General features: G+C 36.6%; 1 protein-coding gene across 2 annotated transcripts; it reads right to left on the reverse strand.

The window, feature by feature from the left end:
* Window positions 1–3,200: 3,200 nt before the first annotated feature.
* On the reverse strand, window positions 3,201–24,187 carry HERPUD2 (HERPUD family member 2). Of its 2 annotated transcripts, none has more exons than XM_072412181.1 (9): window positions 24,132–24,187; window positions 21,469–21,838; window positions 19,477–19,554; window positions 15,106–15,219; window positions 14,239–14,396; window positions 13,124–13,246; window positions 12,464–12,751; window positions 10,079–10,190; window positions 3,201–7,965 (listed from the first exon to the last, which is right to left on the reverse strand). In XM_072412181.1, the coding sequence occupies exons 2-9, from the start codon at window positions 21,613–21,615 to the stop codon at window positions 7,807–7,809; spliced, it is 1,179 nt and encodes a 392-aa protein (XP_072268282.1). In that variant the 5' UTR covers window positions 21,616–21,838; window positions 24,132–24,187; the 3' UTR covers window positions 3,201–7,806. The 2 variants fall into 2 exon arrangements, with proteins under 2 accessions (XP_072268282.1, XP_072268281.1); XM_072412180.1 differs by lacking the exon at window positions 24,132–24,187 and adding an exon at window positions 23,963–24,079.
* Window positions 24,188–24,464: the final 277 nt, after the last annotated feature.

Below are 24,464 nucleotides of genomic sequence, written 5' to 3' on the forward strand. Positions count from 1 at the left end.
TGGTTACCAGCCACCGTTGTAATTTAAAATTTGAACTTTGAGGATAAATCATTCCAGTGCCTGTAGGTCAGTGAAGTCTCGTTTTAAAGCTTCTTCATTGCATTCAAAGGATATGTAAATGGTCAGATGGCCATAGATCTACAATAAGGCACTGTTTTGTATGTCAAGTATTATTGAATGTATATATGAATTTTTACACTGTTTTGGATACTTTTTTTTTGTCTAAAAAAAGGAAGGTTGAAGTGAAGCTTTTTCGCCTTTGGGTACCATCTTGAATTGGTCCTCACTCAGAAAATCATTTTTTAAAGGTCTCCAAGACTGGAGAAGATAAACTATCATGGGAGAAAACTTGATAGATCCAGCAAATGTAGAATGCATCTGGTCCACAATGAAAACATGTGCTAATAGCAAATTATTTTACAAAATCCAATCCAGGTTTGCTGGTTCACCCAGGTTCTGCCACCATAGTCTATCTTCTCCAGTGTTGGAGAGCTGTAATAAATCAGGACCACAGACTTCCCAAATTTATTGCTTCCACTTATCATGGGAGTCACAAAACATTACACAATGGAGCTACGATTAGCCTTGGAGCAATTTTGGCTCTGGGTCACAAGGCCTGTATAGGAGCTGCAAGCCAGCAGGACTTTTTAGAAGCTGGTGCTTATCTTTGATGAACTGCCTGAAATTAGACTTGCAAAGTGTATGTGTGGATCCTGGCACCACAAGAATGCACATGTAAGCCAAACAAATTAAGAAATAACTCCAATAATGATATTGTGGTATGGAGGTCTTTTGAAAGTACGCTTGGACAGTAAGTAAAGTGCACTTTCATATGGAACAAAGTTTAAATGCGTAGTTTATTGTTGCTTTAACAATGTTTCTGCAGAATACAATTCACTCTTTGCAGGTAGTATCATAAACATTCTTGGCCAAGTGTGCAGTGACTCCTAGTGGAACTACATAAATTTACATGTTCACAATCCACAGTACAACAGATAAAGTCCTATTTTCTATAACTTTCAAAAGGAATTTGTTGCAAAACCTAAATATCACATGAGACTTGTAGCAGAATCATGCAGGTTTTTGTAAGAGATACCAGATTTTGGCTTAGCACATTTTTCTCTTTCTCCTATAAAAGTAATATTTATATGCAGGTTTGATTTTTGCATCAAAAGCTATTTTTTAAAGGAAGGGCACAGGGAATTTGCAACAGCTCAGCATCGTTCATAACAATGAAAAAAAGATAACCCAAAACTTCTTACCTTCATAAATTGCATTAAAATCCCATCTGCCTTTTTTTTATTCTAGAGAGTAGAGCGAGAAAGATAATTCAGCATTTTTCCTGCAATTTAGAACCCAGGAAGGAATTTTAGATTTTCTCTTCTCTCATGGATGAATATATTTGAAAAGAATGCATTCAAACTTGCCTGTTTTATTCTGTTAATCAAGCGTCTGATCAGCGAATACAAGAAGTATGCAGGTATTACTGGATCCCAGGGATGTGTACTTATAACACTTGGTTGGTATAAAGAGAAGTCTCTGTTACTTGTATCACATTATGTCATCATTTTTTACAGTGACAATAGTCAATGCAGGGATGAGGAGGAAGTGACACCTGAGAACAGGTTATGAAAGCTGGATTAGGAAGAATGTTTTAAAGGGATGTTTTGCCACTATATAAAACATTTATAAAAACATGAAAAGCAATGTGTTGATTAACTTTTATTGCTTTTTGAGTTTAGTTTTCCATTAATCCTTAGTTCTCTTTAAACACAATCAGAAAATGCATTCCACACTAAAGATGGCTGTTACCCTATTTGTAGTGCTTAGATTTTAGCACTAGCAAAGACTCAACATATAATAAATTTGGCACTGATGCTATGAAGTGTTCAACCTAGACGTTATATTAAGCCGGAAGAAATTGTAGGTGGGTGGCAGTCAAAAAAAGGCGCGTGATTACTGAAAAGTGCCGGGTGGGGAACCTGGCTAAAAGTTGCTGGGAGAACACTGCCATTTGTCTAGTTTGGGGGCTTAGTAGTGGGTAAAGAGTGAATACAGTTTAGGTCTTGCATGGAGTCCCTTACATTAAAGCAGAATTAGTTCCACATTCAAAACCTGGGAGCAGGCAGGATTATACAGCAGAAAGGACAGGAGACGTAACTTCTGCAAAAAAAAAATAAATAAATAAAATATGAACCCGTCTGTTCACAATCTTGATTTCTAAATACACTGCATGCAATAGTCAGTGTATGATGCCAGGTATTCCAGCTGGGAATAAATGAATGAGGTTACACCATCCTTGCCTGGCCAATTAAGGCAGCAGAAAGAAAGAAACAGATGGAGATGGAGTTGCCCCTGATGGAGCTGGGACAGGCGAGTGTAAATTAAAATAAACTTACCTGCAGGTTAAATGTTTTTATTATGAAGAATAAGTTCTGCTTTTGTGAGCAGGAGGAGGATGGCCCCCTAAATTGGTAGGAAAGGTGCCCATTTACACTGGGATGTGACCCCCCTAATTGATCAACAGTGGGTGGATAGTGTGGATAGCGCCCTTACATTGGTGGAAAGTCGGAAAGATTTCCTCTTACACTAAAAGGTCAAAGATAGCATGATAGACATCCCTCAGTTCAGACAGCTGTAAGAATAATTTATGTCTGTTGTTACCTAAGAAATGGGAGGAGATGTTTCAACAATCACATGCCACTGGTGCTAAAAAAATATGTAGGCACCTTGGGTAGCTTGGTTACTATTGATTGGAGCAGTATGCATTGACGGAGATGGGTCAGAGTGCTGGAGACCCAGCCCACTGTTTCGTATAGGAACAGCGGTGAAACTCTCCAACATACTGCCAGCACAGGATATTTAAACCTTAGTTGCAATAACTGGCAAGAAAATTGTAAACGAGGATCATTTATTTTTAAATACTGTAATATCGTAAGAAGGTTTACTTGGGCTTGAATGCAACCAGGAGAACAAATGTTTATCTCGGACAACGGTAAGATGATTCTCAAATAAGATTACTTGGACATTTTGGTAAAGATCAGTTAATGATCTGTATATACAAGTACTCCAGAGTGCCTAACCACATGATCAGACTTTTATAAGTTTTTACGCTGGAGAGAGGCTAATACTATTTTGTACTTGTAAATACAGAGAGCTAACCATACAGGACACTACAAAGAAATGCTAACACACACGAGTCAGATTTCACTCTGCAATTTATGAGAACAGATTTGTTTCATTAAAAAACAGCTTAATTACAGATTGTTTCTTACATATCATCATTTACATAAAACATACTGTGTGCATAAGATACAGGTTATGTTTTCATAAAATCAAAAAATCCTTTTCAGATGTTATGTAATTGTGAATTACATTATGAATCTTACATTGATAAAGAATAATCGATTCATTTGTACAAGGTAATTGCTACAAGTATCATATTGCAAATTTACATAAAGGAAAATTTGCATCAGAATACTCTTTTTCCCCGTAAAGTAAAAAAATATGATTTAAAGTGGACTTTTAATGTAATTTGTTTAGTCGGTTTTGTAACAATGTATTATGTAAAATAAAAGTAAATCATTAAAAACAAGTATGATGGTTGCTAAGGCTTACAAGAAAATTTTTACAATACAGTGATAAAATACAGGACATCAATGAAATTTTAAGTAATTCCAACCATTAATTGATTTCCTCCCTTTTGGTCTTTAAAATATACCACTGAAAGCCTTTGTTATTTGTTGGATAAGTGCAATTCTATGAGCTGCAATGAAGTCTCTAAAACAGTGTAATCCGCCCTGTTCAGTTTACCTCTGTTGACTACAGAAGACAAAAAAAAAACAATGATAAAAAGTCTGACACCAGTGTGGAGTAAACTGTGTATTTAGAAATTGGTTTCAAAAGTTTCTTAACCAAACATTATGGCAAATATTCCTGGTCCACGTGTTTAATGGCAGTGATTGATTCTAGAATAGAGAACGTTTGGTAAATGTCAGATTTTTTGCTTTATAAATAGACCCCTACGTTCTCTTAGGGGTCCCTAGATTTTCTCTCACTTACTACGTCTCCAGGACATAAAATTGGGAGAAATCTCTGTTTCAAGCAAGATAAGGACAGGTTAGATTTTTTGTAAGGGCATTATTAAAATATGCATTTCTATCAGAGAGGTTATGTGCTTCATTTTCAAGCAGTAAAACTCCCTCAAAAAGAGGCACAGATAAAAAACACAAAACTAACAAAGTTTTTTAACCCCTCTTTACTCTATCTGGAGCAACAAAAGCTTTGTTAGAATTCCACTTTAAAATAAACTGTATTAAGAGAAAGACCGTAATTCCTAATTTTCTGAATGACAATTGTACCCTTCAGCTGCAGTAACAAGTGGGTATCTTAAGAATGGAGATCAGGTGTTATGACTTCACTTTCTGCACACATCAAAAATGAGAAACTAACACATTAACAGACAGCTTCAGGTAATTAGCCAAGAAGACCATTGGAATACATGTGGGAGGACTTGTAATCCTATTCAGTCAGTGGTAAAAATCCAAGCACCTCTGCCAACATCACAGCAAGATTGGTGACCTCACATATTTTCTACTGCAAATAAGAAAAAAGGTCTCAATGAGCAAAGAATATGTTTTTACATTGTGCAATTTTTTTAACTGGACATATTTTTTTACTACCAGCCAAAAAAAAACATTTTTATGTCAGTTTACAAAGGTTTTTACCTAATGCCGAATTTTAAAGATCGATTTGTTATTCTGGCACTTTACCCATAGTATCTGTCCATTCAACACATAGTGTGTGTGTTTACCAGCATGGCACTTTACTGTCTGACCCATAGCCCGAGTTGCCTGTGGCTGGTGTGACACTGGGTGGATGCGATGAGCCTAGTAATATCCCTGCGAAGCCATGCCAATCACTACTCACCTATTGAGTTTAAAGTTTGCATGTGGGGGCCACCAAAAGTTTTAATACTGCCATAATAGGTGTCAAGGTGGACTATCCAAAAGAAAGTAACAACTGTTAGAAAGGAATAAAACTTGGCTTAAGTGACCAATGAACAATTAGTAACTGAATATACATTTACAGCTTTAAGTAATATATAGGTATACCCCAAATACAAAATGTACCTCAAATACATGGATGTTCTTTGAATACTGGAATTCACTGATAGTCATACTTACCTTTTCTTGATTAAACTGACTCCCTTTATATAGGCTACCTATCACATTACTTTCATCTCACAAACAGAAACATCACAGTTGACTGTGTGCACGAGAACACTGTATTTAAAGCATTTATTAAAAATAGATGGCTGTTGTATTTGCCATATCAAAGTACATTACCTAAATGTAAAGCAACAAACAGCATGTATTGCACAATGACGATGTTCCCTGTAGATTACAAACTTTGTATACTTTATAAAATCCTATTAAGTGAGGGAAAGAAGTAACCAAGCAATCTTTTTGAAAATATCATACTTTTCCTGAATACTTTATCATGTGACTTTATTATGCTTTTTTTTAGTTTCTGCAAGAAAGAATTCTAAGTTGAACTCCAGCCAAAACTTTGTAACTTTGTATTTGTACTACTACTGTTGCCATTGGAACAGAAAGTGAAAAGTAATCCTTCCAATGGAAAAGCAAACTGAAACAAATGCCCCACAAAAAGAAAAAAAAAAACATTGGATCTACTACTGTCACATTAAAAAAATCCAAATCTGAATCTAAAAAACTGAAATTTTTATGGGCCTATGTTGTCAAGCTTTTAAGTGGTGCTGATAAGCCAATGAAACTTGCTTTGGTCAAACCTTTGAAAGCATGTTTCCACTATGGCAACGCGCTGTGTTTTCGAAAATGCATGACAATGCCAATCATAACGGTGTGCGTTGTATTAAAGTAACCAATTCAAATAAACACACCAAATAACGCAAACATTTGTGCATGCTGCAACTTTAAAAAAAAACTGCACAACAGCATACCGAAGTGCATTGGCAAGGTGTCATTAAAAATATATTGCAACCCACTGAACAAATGTCTTCTTTGTTGTCATGTGTTGCACTTACACATTTAGTATATGCATTCCTACTAGCACAACACGCTAGTAGGAACAGACAGAACAGTAGGAACAGACCTCAGTCAGTGCATAATTTAGAATTTACTAACATGCTTTAACCTTTTTGCTACCAGAGAATATCATTCCTGCACATTACAAAAGGCATTTTTAGCATCAGGGTTAATAAAAGCTCCCAAAACGTTATATAGCAGAAGGACTATAGATGAAAAGGCTGGCAGTTAAAAATGGTTATGTTCCACATATATTTGTACACGTTCTTATCAAACCTATATTTTAGGTAAAAAAAAATGGAAATTAATTTCAAAGTGCAAAACCCAATAAATCATTATTACTATTTCTATAAAAGATGAGATGTATATCAAATAAATTGATACCAAATGTGTCAAGCTTAACAATTATGTGTGCCTGCAAAACCGTTACAATCTAGGATACCCAATATTATTCATAGCAGCCTTTTAAGGATTTTTACAGCTCATCAGTTTAGATTTAACTATACCCATAGGTTTAAAATTTATTCCTGTCACTCCAGAATGTGTATTAGGCTGTGACAAGTTCTCTTTATGGAGACATCAAAGGTCTTTTAGACCTCTAATGTACAGCCTTTACTATTTCTAAGCTAACTACAGAAGTACTACAGAGTACAGAACTACAGAGTAAAGAAAGTACCTCATCAGCTCCTGCAATGTTTACAATTAGCAATGCCACTATCCTGGAAGTGATCAGAGAAGAGTACTTCCAGGTTTGTTGCATGAAAGAGAGATCAAGTATGTGATGTTCTCCATTCTCCCCACCAGCCATCCAGAAACAGTTTTTTTGTGGTCCTGGGCTTTCAGAAGAAGGAGGGGATCCCAGGAACCCCTTAGGGGTTAAAGTTCAGAGAAGGACCTACGGATTCACCACATGAAGAAGAGATCGACACAAAAGTCCCGAGTTGGCAGAAAACATTTCAAACAAATAAAAGGCTGCATGTTGTACACATTGTTGCAGTAAAGAATTAAATTGAAAATTTACATGGGCCATATATCAAATAACTTTCCTCACAGACCAACACACTTCCACAAACCTTCAAAAGAAATTATAAATAAATAAAAACGATAAATACTTTTTTTTAAGATGAAGTGGCAAAACGTATTGCCTTTCCATTTTCCATCGTCTTTATGGTTTTTTCCATTTGTAACCATATAAACTGAAATAAGATGACCAAATTTTTACAGCTGAAGTCAATGTAAGAAATGATTGATTTCTACATACAAACTTAGTATGACCAATTCAACAAAGCTTGCTCCAATCACCTGTTCTCAGAAAATAACTGTCTCTACTGAAGAGATCTTGGCAATTTAAAGGCGCCTTTTTGAATGAACAACAACTACCAATGAATTCCATTAGATGATTGTTAAGTGATTTCTCTAGAGGAACAATATGCAGATGTATCACAAAGGTTTAGGGCGGATACCTTCACAAAAAAACGACTCAATCTTCAAAATTCGGATCATTTAAATAGTAAACAGTGGAAGACGTACTTTTACTTCTCTTTGACAGAGGAGGGGACTACAGAAAATGAGTAAAGAACAGAAGTTAATGTTTGTGCTTAAAAAATAATTAATACTGAGGAAATCAAGCAATAGATACTGTTTTAAAAAATTCCAAAACAGGACACAGATTGAGATTGCACAAGTGTAATTTGAAACATTGTTTTCCTGCAAGAACCTGTAGTTAGCAGTCTCAGATCTAGTTTACTTGTGGGGGTCCTTCAGGTATAAGGGAGGTGAAGAACGTGGTTATAAACGACCAAGCCGATGCTACGATTCCTGGACGGGGAGCTACAGCTGCTTCATCTGCCACATCCTCAGCTCCCTCCTCTTGCATCCCTTCATCCATACGACGCTCCTGAATAGAACAGACTGAGTTTTATTAGAAAATAATGAAATATCAAATAATTAATCCAAATATAAATATATAGGAAGAGTTTTAAATAGGTATGATTAAAACTTTAATGTGTCTCGCCTGATAATTAATGAATATAATCAAGAGGAGATAGGGACAGACAGGCTTTTATAGGCAAATGTATTATTTGTGTTTATTTAGTGAACAATTCCATATGGCCCTGATTCTAACAGAGACCAACTAGTTTAATCAAAATATACAATCTTAGTGATTACAAAGTAACAATAAAAATATCTATTTGCATAGATTAGTTTTTGTACAATATTCTGTTGTTTCTAGTTTAAAATCAAAAATATCTCACAGTGCCCAACGCCTTTCGCCTTTTGGCTTCTTCAGGGGACAATTGAGATCAGAACTATATATTTAAGATAATACTGTACAGATTTATTAGGGGACAGCTGAGTCAGTGCATCCCTAAAAGGTTCAGGTAGAGTGTTCTCATGAGGTCTGGCTGCCCACATGTGAAGAAAAAAGTGCCAATAGGGATTGTTTGGGACAGTAAACCGGGGTTTACCAGTGACGTTGGTGCATCCGTCATTGCAGGCGGGCGGACCGGCGAGAAATTCAAAGATTTTGTATTGGATTCAATACAAAATAGCTGTATTGAGTCCAATACAAATAAATCTTTATATAATATATATATATATATAATTATATTATATATGCTACTGTACAGTTATATTACATATTTACCTACTTTTTAATTTTTTTAACAGTTTTTTTCATTAATGTTTAATAATAAATTTATTCATTTTTTTAAATATTGGACATATTTCGGTGAGTTATGTCTAAGAATTATAGGCCTACAATGAAAAAAACAAGTGTCCATGCAAAAAATGTAACGCTTTTTGCGTGGAAATATGGACAGAATTAGAACGCTAGGGGGTTTAAAGTTATTTGCTATTTGCTAGCAAATGTTTTAAATCATGGACCAGATCCATTCATGGTTTGATGGATCACTCAGCTTCACTGGTGAAAGTGTATCCTCTCCAGCCTTGAGGAGCTTTAATAAATCAGGCCCAAAGTGTTCCAGCCTTTTGGTTTTCACCAAAGTTTTCCCCAGTACTGCTGCTGTTGAAACAAAGTAGGTTTGGATTATTTAGTAGCAGGGTTAGATGTCTAGCAGTAGGTTATCTATAAATGAAATTTGTGGAAAAAAGCTCAGGGACATTTCTAGGCAGTCATGTCAGCAGTCAACTAGGATGCCACCAGCATGCCTGCCCCACCTCCCTGTTTCAGGAATTGTTGTTTCCCATTTTCTCCTTTCATATGCAGAACAACACAGGGAAGTGTGGAATAACAGCCATAGTTACCTGTTGCAGCAAATGTAACACTACATTACCAATTCCAGAAATAAATTGCACAACTGAATCGGTTTGCCACTGGCAGCAGCTATAGCTATTATAATACACATGAGCTTATCTAAATAGGGAGGAAAAAGGGGAAGCACAGGAAGACCAGATTGGTGGGAGGATTCTATAGATACCTATGTAAAGCTAAAACATTTTTCCTAATTTTGCAAACAGTGAGGAATGCCTAAGGCGTGTCACTGTTCACTTTAGTTTCTGTCCCAGATAAAAAAACAGAAAGTAAGAAAAACATTTTAAAGAAATGGAAGATCAATCCTTACGTAGTTATCAGAACAGGGAAGATCCCCTACCTCCTGTTTCTGTGACAGCTCTAAAATGGTAAGTTTACTGTATGGCAAAGTTACCGTAGTTCTTTGGGCTCCAAGTTATGTTCGTGTACTGATGGTTAAAGTGTAGGGTTGGTTTAAAATAATTAGTACTCTAAAGAGCTTTATAGATGTTTTTGACAAAAATCAGTAGTGTACAAATCAAGACAAATTTTTAATGCTATAGTATTACGAATTACAAGGCATTGGTACTTTATCAACCTAACTGGATTCCAAACAAAAATTTAAAAAAACTGTTTTGGGTGAACTAAAGATTTAAATCAGTATGCATATATCTGCTCAGTGACTTTGAGGATCAGCAGAGGCCTGTATGCATACAATCCATTATTCATCCATTATGGAGTTTCCACAAGTACTCACCATTTCTAAAAGATCATTGTTGTTCACTCTGTCTCTATTTACATCTGCTGCATTGTCTCTTGCTTGTGGTTGACCTTCTTCTTGTCTAAAAGGAAACCATCCAGCCTGGTGCCTGCATGTCAAAATAATATAATTGATAAAAAAGAACATGTGGAAAAAGTGCTGCAATCTGCATAATTCTGTAATGCCCCATAATTGCAGCCCTAACTACCACCAGTGTATCTCACCCAAACACCTGCAAACCTAATAATAACCCCTTCTTCCCATTTATCTTCCTCCTTTATCTTATGCACTTTGGAACACTTACTCAGTATGTAATAAACTGGCCTACATTCATAAGCTGGTATTTTCTAACAAGTTTACTTTTCTAGGATTCAATAAACATGGAAAACCCCACCAGATAATGTTTCTCCAACTGCTTTCCCAAATGGTGATCCTAAATTTAGCCACACTACCACCTCTGGCAGCAAACATGGAGGTGGGTATTCCTCTCCCTGAATACGGTTCACCAAAATGACCTCCTAACAGCAAAATCCAAAAGCAATGTCTCCATGCACATACCCTGCTTCTCTAGACTTTTTTATCACTTTGCATCAGGAACTTAGTGCATTCTTAGATTTCCACTTACATGTCAAGGATTTCACTCCTTAATTTCTTCTTGTCAATACCATAAGGCTTGTGTTTGACCCCATTCTCCTATCTGCCTACACTCACAATCTAGGACAATATGCTCATTTGATTTTTAGTATTATTATAATATATTTAGTATATATTCCTTACCTCTCTACGTAAATATCTCCAGTCCCTGACTGTTGTTTTGCATTTATGGTATGTTTCCTCAAACTTAATACAAGTAAAACACCACCTCCCTCTCTTTCTTTTCCAGTAGGCATAATAAATGTAATAACGCCTCATTAACCTCATTAACCACTGAAGGTCAAATTTGACTTCATGCTTTCATATAAGCCTTACAATTACTTATAACTACCTCCTCCAATTTCAATCTCAAAAATAAAAACTATATGCTGAATTCACTCCAACCTCACATACAAGGCTACTAAAAAGATTGTGAATGTACTCATCATATCCTGTCTTGACTATTACAACATCTTCTCTGGTTTCCACTATCAGAATGGAACCTCTACAATCCCTACTGATCTGACAAATCTTCTGCTCATATCATCCACTTTTCCTTTTCCACTGATTCTGTCTTTTTTGCCAATCTGTTCAATGACTGTCAAAAGAGTCCAGTTCAAACCCCTTACCCTCACATACAAATATCTCCAATACAGGTAGTCCCCAGGTTAAGGACACCTGACATAGGACGCCATCTAGATACAAACAGGCTTGCTCACTGTGTGCAGGATGGAGGCTTTGAGGGGGGAGGGGGGCTTTGCATGACTTGCAGAAGAAATCTTCTGCTCAACACAGCTGAGGTTGTGGGTGATCTTAGGGGGGTGAGCTCCTTCTCTTTCTGCAGCCTCTTGTAACTCTTTAATGACCAAGACAAACTCTGCAGTTTTTTCTTTTTGCATATCAAAGCACAGCTTGTTCTAGAAGTTAATAAATGTCTAGGCTCCATAAAGACTTTTTTTGCTTTGTTTGTGAATAACTCTCAGTGAGAATTTTATACAGTAACTGACACCATGCTGCCTAATAATATGTTGAGACAAACATTTGTCCTAATTGCATTTATTAAAATAATGTACCAGTTCCGACTTGCATATAAATTTCAATTTAAGAACAAACCTACATTTCCTATCTCGTATGTAACCCCGGAACTTCCTGTACCTGCCCCCTTTATACATATCTGTATGTTTCCAGATATCATCCCAACAGCAACCTTTGCTATGCATGTGAAACATTCTAGGCTCCCCTTACTCTGCACCAGTTGTCAAAGAACTTGCTGCCGCCTCCACTAGATTTTTTGTGTCACCTTACCTTGTCTCTCCCACCTGACTCTCCTCTAGATACTTTTTCCCCTAGTGTTTCTTGTTTTTGCTCTACTTGTGCTATTAAATCAACATGTATTGCTGGATGTCAGCATACTATACATTACCTATATATGAATTCTGTATTTCCAAACCCTTATATTGTACAGCTACCTGCTGCTATTGTCTATACATATATATATATATATATATATATGTATAGACATATATATATGTAAATAAGGTGGCTATGAGCAGGTAAATATTTGAGGAGATGCACAATACATCTGTCAATCCTCCAACAGCTAATATTGTTATGGAGTTAATCTCCTTAATTACATCCGAGTTGTTTAGAACAGGTAAAAGCAGAAATGTAATGCATAATTACACAGTAAACACTTTTATTACCTTCTAAAAAAAAAAATAATTTATCTTTTTTTTTTTGTCTACTTACATGTAAACAAGTATCATAGCCCCCATGACCATGACAAAGCGACTGAATGATGAATAGAAATATACTATGCTAAGGAGAATAGCTGCACGGGACACAGTGTATATCCAATCAAGCCAATCACGGTTAATGTCTTCTTCATTCATTACAGCACCACCCTGAACATTCATTTGGACGTTTTGATTCACCTCTGGAGCAATGTTCGGGGCAGCTCTTGGAGGGTTCATTGGCGGTTGATCTGAATTAATGGCGGGAACAGCAGCAGGACTTTGGTTGGAAGCCACAGCTTGACTGGAAAACCGAAGAACGCTAATGTAATTAGTATTAATACATTTCTTACACTAATCCTTCAAATTGTACAAAGAAATGTATCTGGTCCTTTTTCTACATTTCAAAAAGCAATGATAGCACTCATCCATAGCACTTAGATTTTAGCAGTCTAACTAGCCTAGCGTATCAAACGGTGAAAATTGTAAACTGTTATGTATTACTTCACATTGAATCTGATTTGTATACTGTATATTTGTAACCTTGTAGTTTAAATACATACCATTGTTATTGTGGTTTTATATTTTTTTTAATCCTTAACCCTTATGCTTATTCTGTTCAATATAGGTACACTTTAAAAATGAATCATTGTGATCAAGTGTCAAAAACACTTACTACTGCATGTAGTACTGTCGTGCATACATCTGCTGCCACCACATCATCTGCAAAGGGCTGAAGACTGGATATGTTGGAAATACTGCTGGAGCTCCCTGCCCAGGAATAGGATTCCCAACATGTCTAAAAAAAAAAAAATCATATTAAAGCAGAGTATAATAAAACAGAGAAAGGATATCAAAGAAAAATACAATTTAGCAAATGTCTGGTCCCAAGGGGTCATAGAAAATCTGCTAAAAGCTGATGTTTTTTGTGATTAGAAAAGATCTTAGTAATTTAAATGTTTACAAAGGGGGTGAACGATTAAAAGGTACCTCTACCCACAAACTTTTATGATCTCAATCTAAACCTGACATGCCTGTATACCTCAGAAGTTTTAAATCTGTGAATAACGCTATTTTGTACCATTGCACTTACTTGTATTATATTTTTTATTGTCAATATTGGAAAACTACTTTATCACCTGCTGTATTTAGACTTTGTAACCTAAGAGGTGTTGAACTATGTTTGACCTCATATGTTTATTTTACTGATGTCTGGTTACTGGTTGGCACTCTTCTTCTTTTGTTTTGAACCACCTATTCGCCCCTTTACCCGGCTTTTTTTCTCTTCCTGTTATTCTATACAAATTTGTTGTGTAATGTTATTGCTTACTTCATTTGAAAATTTCAATAAAAACATTGAAACAAAAAAAGAAAAAAGAGCTTAGTAAACCTCAGGGCCTTGTCACAGATACCATTTGCTAGCAGAAAATTTCAACAGCTACAGAAATGTGCATCTTAGCATTTTCTTCACACAAGAATAAACTGATTAGAGATCTCTATGTAAGCATTCCAAAGCATGCTTGTAGTGCTGGGTGTGCATTACCAAGTTTTTATGTTAGCAACTTAACTGAATAAAGTGGTTAACTCTGATTTCGAATACACAATAAAAAACCTAAACATGGTATGAAGATGATATAACGGAGAAATTAAATATAGAGAAGTTGCTGGCACAATGATCAAATATTTCTGTTTATGATGGACTATAAAATAAATTACACAAGAAAAACAAAAGCTTTAAGTGTAGTTTTATGACTATGATGGTCAACTATGAGTTGTCGAATCCTAACTTACTGTTGTCTGTTATATGAAAAGTAGTCATTCATGGTATTGGTGGATGTGTGAGAGGCAGGACGGTGTCTCAGGCTCTCCTCGTTTCTATGGTTTGATGAAGCGAACGGCATATTCTGACTTGTAGATGCAGGGGAAGTTGATCCTGAGTGCTCGGAGCTCTGAAACAAACATAGAAGAAAACGTGGGGTTAGTAGTCATACCTAAGTACATTTTCTCCAAGATTTAAAAAAGAAATGCAAAACATCTTGACAAAAGGCAAAATGACGAATATCTTTCATGTAATTGAGGGACTTGCAATGTTCTGCTTTTACCTTGTTTGTGTGCAATTGTCCCCCTTACCCCACAAGACAGCAAAAGAAAATGCAACAGGTGGGCCAAAACCATATGTATCATTTTCTATTGCTGGCTTTTGGGCTAAAGTCATGTGAGGAAACTGTTACTGTTGAATTGGTGGCACATAGACCACCTCTAATTTATATAGACAGCCACAAATGGTCCCTGCAGGAAAGCTTGTTAACTAGGACATTGGTGTGCACACACACAATACACACAAAGCAAAACTCAGTACAGAAATCACAAAAAATTATTATTTATTGTTTACTATTTATTATTTACTAGTTTTTAACAAACTGTACAGTGCAAATATAATGTATAACAAAAAGTTACATTTCCCTGCGATTAAGAATCTGTATATACAGAAGCCTAAAGTGAACAAATGTTAACAAGGTCTAGTTAATAACTCTCTAAAATAAAATTCAGGGCTTTACAAATTGATAAAATTAGAATACATCAAAATTACGCACTTTAGATAAACTAGGGTGATGTCAACAGATACTGTAAAATCATACACACTACCTCCATACTTACTGATTTACTGCTGGTGCTTGCAGCTCTAGCATTTTCTCTGCTGGTGCTCGGTTTAGGGGAGTTAGGAGGCGTCCGGGAGGCACATACTAAATGAACCATGTGATATTCATCTTGCTACAAGACAAAGAACAAAAGAACAGCTTGTATGGGGATGCATAAACAACAATCTGATACTATGCCACTGATTTCCATCTTGAAAAAGAAAACTATTGAACCCTTTGGATGTGTTTCATTACCATAGAACACAGATTCTGATCCACAGTTCATTTTGTTTTTGGGAGACACAGCAACAGAAAACAAAACATATTTTTGCAAAGTAAATAAATTAATTAGAATGAAAAATAGACTGTATGGGCACATATTCCTTTTAAGTCAGTATTTAGAAGATGCACCTTTGTGTGCTATAACAGCTATGAGCTTGTGTGGTTTGGTCTCGAACAGAATCCACAACTGCACACTGCAATTTTACCTTTATATTCTTTTAAGAAAAACAGATCTGTGAGGCTGCTTCAAAATCAGGAGTATAATTCATTAATTATAATAAATAAAATGGTTTTAACAGTAAAGAAATCAACAGGGAACAGACACACTATGCTAATCACCTCAAAGCTTAAGTATACATTAAAAAATGAAGAATTGCAGTTTGTTTTTTTGCAGATAACACTTGTCCTTCAATACACAAATTTAGCTGCCTGTTTACAATCCTTTCTGTAGTGTACACTGAACTGCACATTCACAACTCTGTGTATGATGCTGGGCATCCTTGTATACCCCGTTGCCAGAAATTAATTAACTCCCATGACGGTATTACACGGTTTCAGCAGATTTGTCTGCTGCAGATCCATAATGCAAATCCCCTGTTCCATAAGATCCCTGTTTTATTGGATTGAGATCTGGTTTCTGTGGAAGCCATTTGAGTACAGTTTTGTCACATTCAAAAAACAAGTTTCAGATGATTTAAGCTTTGTGACATGCAGCGTTATCCTGCTGGAAGTAACCATCAGAAAATTGATATATTGCGATCATAAAGAGATGGACATAGTCAGCAACAATACTAAACTAGGCTGTGGCATTTAAACAATGCTCAATACTAAGGGGTTGCCCATAAAACCACTGCTTACGGATATCTTCCCTTTTTCAAGCTATTCTCTGTAAACTCCAGCAAAATAGCAATATTCTGAAATACTCTTGGCACCAACAACCATGCCATGTTTCATTAATTACTTTTCTTCTTCCTAATTACTTTTCTTCCCCGATGTGATTCTCAGTTTGAGCTTCAACAGGTCATCCTGACAATGTCTATATTACAATGCTGTCATGTCATTGGCTGATCAGATATTTGCATTAACAAGCAGTTGAATAGAATCATTTAATAAAGTAGCCAATATATACCTTTGTAACATTCTTTATTAAAAGCCCCGTGGAACTCCCACACATTCTTTTTTTCTTTTTAAAGTTCTGGTATGATATTTAACTTATTCTCACTGTAAATGCTTCATAATTTAGTGTTCCCTTCCTCTTGCGTCCACTTCAGTTTCCTGTGCTGGTATAGATAAAATATCGATATATCTATCTATATATATATATATATATATATATATATATATATATATATATATATTACAGCCACATCCATGATTTTAAGACCTTACATTACCTTGTAGTACATAGGAAAATAAATGAGTCTGACTAGTTTGGTTATATTATATTGCACATTGGGCAGTATTGTCAAACTCTGGTCATGTTCAGACACTCTGCTTTAGCATAAAAGAGGAGGTAAAACTTTAGATTTAAAGTATTAAAATACATTGCACAGAATATCTGTATCTGTTACACAATACCTATTTCTGGGACTTTAGTTTTTAGGTACTTAAAACCTGTATAATGTAGATGCACTTATCAATCAGTAAACCATTAATTTCCACCAACTCCTAATACATATAGGACATAAATGTACACAGAAGTGACAAAAGGTGGAGACCAAGCTGACAATGTTTTATTTCACTCCAGATTACCTAAAGATAATCCTTTCCTGCTCCTGAGAAGACTTCTAATAGGATTATCTGTGTCATACCCTCACATATTACTTAAAAGTAAAATTTAGTTTTTTTAAAGAAATGAGCTTTAGAAAGACTCTGAATATTTATTAAAATATCAAGTCTTATATGTGGTTCATATTCTTCCCTTTTTTGGACATTAGCATAAATAATCTGGAGATGACTCTAGGCCTTGGAGGTTACCGGTTAGAGAATTACTATTGTGTATGCTGGTGATGCTGACACCATGTCTAAGATAGCAGTGATCAGCAGCAGTCTCAAGGCTTTTGGATATACTGTATGAATTAGGGAGGTGTTTTCATGTACAATTATATTTAGCTAAATGCACAAGTCTGTACTCATTCTGGTGGCGGGGAGTATAGATAAGACATGGGGGTCCAAGAGATTTCCTAAATGATGCCTTCATAAAGAGTAGATGTCAATATACACTATTCATATAGCAGACATCCCAAGCAATCTGTGATAACAATAAAGTAAAATAAAAATTTAGTTAGAAAAAAAAATATATATATATATTTTTTAAGTAACTTCTCCCCGCATACGAGAGTGCAAACGCACACATATAGTGTACAAAGATACATAAACAATATTTACACATAACATAGTGATAAGAATACCTCTTGATCAATGCTTCACAGTTAATTCTGATTAGATGAGATTTAAAGGGTATTAAAGCATCACCTTTGGGTGCCTGTTTGAAACCATATTGTGCGCACATAAATTTAGTATTAGTTACAAAGTAGACTGTACAAAAATCTACAACCAGACTAATGTGTGTGGTGTCTGGGTTTCGCTTTAATACCTGCGATAATTAAAGCTGATTTATACTCTACCTTCTAACATGCTTTCAATGGCAAATAAGTACCAAAATAATAGAAGGATAACTATTTATATTTTGTATTAAAGTTCATTTATATTGAATAAATGCTAGGAACACATTTGGCTCCTCCCCCTATTTCATGAGCACCAATGGAAATCAGTCTCACAAGCAGAAATGATGCACCTGGTGCCATTCCTGTAATTTTAGTCCAGCTCCCCACCCTCCATCCATTATTATTGTTGTTGTTGAATTTTATTTATCAAGTACAAACAATTTATGCAGCACTGTAAAATAAATAGGGGCATGATGTCACACTAACAAAAAAAAGGTAATTGTGACACCCCTGCAACAAAAAATAGACAGACGTTTGTCTGACAGCCAGCCTAGCACAGCTTTAAAGTAGAACTACTTCCCACTTTGAAAACTGGTGATCAGAAATGTAATGTTCTTTCTGCAATAACTATTTTTACCTGATGATCGCCATCCAGATGTCATATTTTGCTGAACTAATGTCCAGCTCAGCATTTATTACTAGGAATACTCAGCAAACCTGGCTTCACTTGCAAGTGTCAGGTCTGAGTGAATCCCCATGCACCTGCACAGGTTTACATAATCATGACTCAGCCAATCAAAAGGCTAAAGATTGGAATGGGCAGGGGGTAGGAAGAAGATGGCGGCACAGTGTCAGAACAAGTTTCAACTGGGTTTCTGTTTTAATCATGGTGACCAGACAGCAACCACCGCAACTTTAACAGCTATGAAGCTGGAAAAAATAAAGAAAAGGGAAGGAATCATGGTGAAAAATATATTCATGTGCAAGATTTCACAGAGATGAAAGGTAAGGGTGAAAGTACTCTGCTGCCTTTCATATCAGCTTTAGGCTGTAAGAACTTGTAATGGACTTGTTCAGGAAACTGGAAAATAGGGTAACATAAGCAGCATACAATTTACAAAGTGGAATGTATGGTTCACAGGGTAAAATCACAGGCTGGGCTTTTTTTTTTAAACATTTTCACAAACAGGCTAGGTTTTCCTGGGATTGCTGTGAATTTTTTTATGCGCTCTATGAAGTTTTCCCCATTACTGCATGGAGTACAATAATTAGTAACACAGGGTTTTTTCTAATAATCTTATCTTAAACAGACATAAAGTGAAAAAACAAAAAAACCCAGGAAGTCGTACTATTTAACAAAAGAGACATGCAATGCCTCCTTTGTCAAATAACCAACTCCTTGGCTCCTGGTGGCTTTTTGTCAAAGCTCAGAACTACACAGTTGTGTGCTGTACATACTTGCTGATTATGGCAGAATCTCACCACCCACCAACGGGTTTAGTTCCACTTCAAGCAAGAGATTGCATGAAACAAGGTCCAACCTGCCCAAACACAAGGCACAAGCACAAGGCTTCTGCAGTGTACTATACACAAAAGATTTATAGCAAGACAGTAATAAAAACAGTCATTGTGCAATGATCTCACACATAGCATATACTTACTTTCCTGAGAACATCTTTCAATTGCAGGTGATCGAGGAGGAGTTTGCCAGAATATACAAGTCGCTGATCCTTGGTTAACTAAGAAAAAAATAAAATCAACTTTATAAAGGGCTGAAACTACACAAATACATGACATGCAAAAACAATATAGTTTACCAGTTTTCTGTTTATAACAGTTGTAGGCATTTTTTAAACATTTTCCATCCAAAGTCATAGTCATAAAAAATGTGCCAACACCACAAGCCAACAGCAAAGCCAGCCTGTTGGCTTGAGCAACACTGGAAAAAAATCTTGACCCAAATAGTTTTACTTGAGACATATCTGCTTTCCTCCTATTAAAAAGTATTCTGCATGACAATATTGTTCCTAACCTGTAAAAGCATGCATTTACCATTTTTTTATTTTATAAGTTTGAATGCCTTTACATGTCATAAAATTAAGAGAGAACCAAGCTGTAGCGATATATTCAGTTATACGTTTCCTTTGGTCACAATAAAAGTGTTTAAAGGCGAACTGAACCACGTGTATAGTCACTTGTCCCTGTTTCGGTGCCGAATGTCACCATCTTCCCTCTTCTCTACCTGTTTAAATCTTATAAAACCGTATTGTTTGGCCCAGCCAGGCTGATCGAACTCTTACATTTAGTCCCAGCAGCTGCAGAGGAACCCGGGATGTGCCAGGTATCAGATATCAGGCAAGCTTGTCACTTTCTGCAATAAAACTCTGCCTTATTACAAATTTTTGAAGTGGAGCTTCAACTGTAAGTAGAGCTGACAACCAACATGTTTAAGTTCCTGTACACAAGTTCCTGTAATCAGGGATTAGGTTTATTTTGAAGAATCTGCTGTAGTTACAGTAAATCCAAAGCTGAAAGTTTTTTTTTTTTTTATTATTTAACACTTTTTTTGCCTTACTCAACTCTAAATAGGCAGATATCTTTTTTTCTTTACCAGCCACTAGGGCAGTCTCAATGTACCACGATAGTGGGCAAACAAAATTGACCCCTTGGAATTTTTCTTGTCACTTTCCTGTTTTATTATGAATGTTAAATGGAAATTGACAAGCCTTAGCTAAGCTGTCAGGGAACATTTGGCCTCACTCTCAAAGTAAATCAGAAAGGAATACAGGCTTTACTAACTAATAAAGGTAGCTGAAGGCATCTTGTCCTGTTAGTTATTATAGAGAAATTTTACTTTTGAAGGTTTAAAATGCAGTATATATTTACTATAACAGTGACTTGAACAAAGTTCAAAGTACAGCTTTGGACTAGGATCCAAGATCATGTAATTTAATCCAAAAACTAAAACAGGTATTTGTAGGCATTAAGACTACCTCAAAAATATTTTTTAAAAAATCATATTTAAAGGATTCACGGTTCAGTCCACCAAAATTAGCTTATATGTCTTCGATACTCAAAGGGTAAGCTCAAAGTAAAAATTTTGTTTGGTTTTTGCCAAGTACAACACCTTTAAAAAAACAAAAACAGGGGTGCAGCACTGCCCCTTAATTCTTGATCACCTAGGCGATCAAGAATGAATGGGGGCACAGAGCCTTCGGGGACACCTACGTCACGCATCCCAGGAGGCTCTTGGCTGCTCTTTCATTAATAGAAAAAAATTGCCTCCCTCTTCGCCAGGCAGAAGATACCAGGACAGCGCGGTATCCGATGGAAGAAACCTCCCGACATATAGACTGATCTGCTGGATTAAAGGTAAGTGTGATTTTTTTTGTTTTGGGTTTACATCCGCTTTAATTCTACTTTATGATAGCTATGATCGGTTATCTCCCCAGAATTATTTTTAAGCTGGGTGGGAAAAAGCTATAGGTAGGTGGTGGCCCCTGTATTGTGGCCTAGCGCTTTAGTGGCCACCCAAAAACAGCTGGGTGGTTTCTGAAAAATGTCGGGTGGTGCACCCAGTTAAAAGAGGGCTGGGGAGAACACTGACTATGATGTCATAGTAATGACACATAACAGTTTTGCTGGCTACTTACTGGTTTGCTTGGATAAACCTTTGAGAGATGTGTCTTTAGTTTCTCTACTGTCCAGTCTAGAAAGCAGTTAATGGTTTGGTCATCGTATTTCTGATTTGGAGCTTTAATCACCAAGGTCACAGGGTTATCCATCATGGCTTGATCCATGACAAAGTAAAAAGCTTTCAAGTCCAGTCTTATAAATTAACGGCCGTGTTCTTCAACAAACCGGCAGCATAGTATGAGCTCAGCAGATTTTGTCACATCACAGTGGTTGTTCCATGCATCTCACAATGAACGGCAATAAAATCAGATCGATGTAGCACAGTTAGTGCTCTGAAGTGACAGCAGGGCAGTTTATTGCTGCCCATTCAGACCGATATTGGTGGACCTGTAAAAGAATAAAATACAGGTTACTTATATATTCAATGTCAAGTAAATAAACATTCAGAGAAACACATTTGTAAGAGGAAAACACAGCTTTCTTACAAAGGACATTTATTATTCATGATAATGTGGAACAGACAGATCTAATGGGAAATAACTGATGGGTGGCTTTGTATTTATAACAATATCACTTAAAATATGAAACTTGTAACAGTTGAGAATAATCAAGCAAAGAACAATTACTACTATAATGATGTAAACCTTTTTCTGTGCTTCTCTTTGATTTAGTTTCACTTGGACTGATTTTCTATTGCGATAGCAAAACTTCACGAACTGCCATCTCCTTGTACAGTGTTGGAGGCTCACATTCCTCCTGTCACTCTCAATAATATTAAAGTTATACATAAAGTCAGAGGAGGTTTTATAAACAGATTCTTGGCAAACAACAAGATTTAAAAAAATTGGCCAAGGGCAGAGCATCATTCACTGGAGAATAATGAACGTTCATAATGAAAAAAAAAATAAATGTATCTAAAGATGATAAAACATGATTTGTTTGTTTTGGGTACAGCGCTGAGGATTGTCAGGTTTTTATTACCACTGTTCAAGTTATGAAGATTCACTCTGTCTTGATGACCAGTCCCCCAGAATGAATGTGAATTGCTGTCAATGAGACAGTGACGCCATTCTAATGATGGAATTAAGCTACGTACACACTTCCAATTATTATCGTCGGAAAACGAACGACGAACGTTCCTGCACGATATATATGAACGATCGTATAGCACCGATCCTGCACATAGGTAACGACACGATCGTTCGTAGATATTGTACACACAATAGATACGATCGTTTGAACGATAGAGGAACTATGTGCACGACAGGAAAGTGAACGGACGTTCGTTCATCACGCATGCTCTGAACATGGACGATCAATGAACGACCGTACACACGAACGATGTTCAACGATCGTCGCCCAATCCGATCCGCCGGTCCGGTCGTTCGTTTCCAACAATTTTCCTCGTTCGTCGGCGTCGTTGGTTACTTTTTTACGAACGATTTTTTGCCCAATCGATCGTTCGTCGTTCGATTGGAACGATAAAAATTGGAAGTGTGTACGCACCTTTAGTTTTCCTCTCCTGTTTTGTCTACACAATGAAATCACTCTTAATAACAAAAAATGATGCAGGTTTTAACTATTCTGTCCGTCAAAACCTCAAAGGATATAAATCCCCTTTCATTATACCAAATGCCCCAGATATCACCATATAAAAATAGCAGTGACAACATCACTGTGCTCCTATAACTTGAGCAGAGAGAAGAGTAGTGGGAGGGACCCATCAGACCCGAGTACTAAAAGGGGCAGACACAAGACCAGTAAGCATTCACTAGAAGAGAGCAGCACTGACTGGTCCTCATTACAGGAAGCTCATCTGCTGAGTTACATCTGCTGAATTACAGCACAGATTTGCAAAAATAACCCCACTATTCAACTAATAATTCACACGTCTCTTGTGTTTGGTGAACCCACAGCATTAAAAAAAATGAGTCAGTCTATTATTTGATTATTATGAGTCTATTTATTTAACTAGAAACCTTTTATCAGGCAAAAAAGAACCCTTTTGGGGGTGGAAGCTACAGATCTCAGACTGACCTGGACTATCTACTTCTGATATGGAGAATGGAAGGTTACATCTGAGGCTTGTCACAGTACTCCCGCTGTATGACAGGTTCTCTTTAATAGTACACATGACCTGAGCTTTTGTATAACATGGTATCAATATTATAGAATGATTTAAATAATAAATATTATAAATGTGGATCTGAATAATGGTTATGATCACACTATTGTTCATTGATACAAGACTTGGCATTTCCTAATATAGGTATAGCTCCATCACCTGATCTATGTAATGGAATGCTGCCCAGTGTATTGATAAGTGATCTGTAGACTGAATGCCTGGATTGTGAAATAATTGGTCTGATCCCAGGCTGTGTTACCATCAGCCCCCACCTATTGTTTACACACAATGCCCCCACCCCCTCACATCTTGTATTGGGGTCTGGGTAATAAACCTGTCATGTGACCTCCCGTGCTGCGCTCGTGCCACTACGTCATCACCGTTACCTGGCTGCTGTTCTTATTGTCTCCTAATACTGCTCGGCCTCCTCCTAATGTCAGCTGAGGGTCTCTGCCCCGGACACAGCTGCACAAACAAGGAGGGGCTGTAGAACGGAATAACGTCACCCTAATCCCCACCCTATATCAGGCGTAGGTTGTCTTGAGATAATCCTACCTTTGAAATCTTTCCTACCAGCTGGGGGCGTGCACAATGAACTCACGATCAGCTGTGTCTGCGCGCGCATCTTCTGTTTCTTTATTAGCTTGTGCAACCAGAAGGAGAGAGAGCTTCCTGGGCATGCTCAGTGTTAGCGCTGGAAGTGGGCGTGTAATATTGATGTCTATAATAAGTATTGCTGCTCTCCGCCCACAAAATCGTGCTACTTGTACTGTGAGATAATGCTACCCTTGCGTGGGCGTGTCTAGTGGCAGTAGCATGAGAGCTGTGTTTGTTTCTCTGGAGCTGTCATTATCCCCATATATAAACCCTCATAACTCACAAACTGAT

The sequence above is a fragment of the Pyxicephalus adspersus genome, chromosome 5 (assembly GCF_032062135.1).
Source record: "Pyxicephalus adspersus chromosome 5, UCB_Pads_2.0, whole genome shotgun sequence".
Classification (NCBI taxonomy): Eukaryota; Metazoa; Chordata; class Amphibia; order Anura; family Pyxicephalidae; genus Pyxicephalus; species Pyxicephalus adspersus.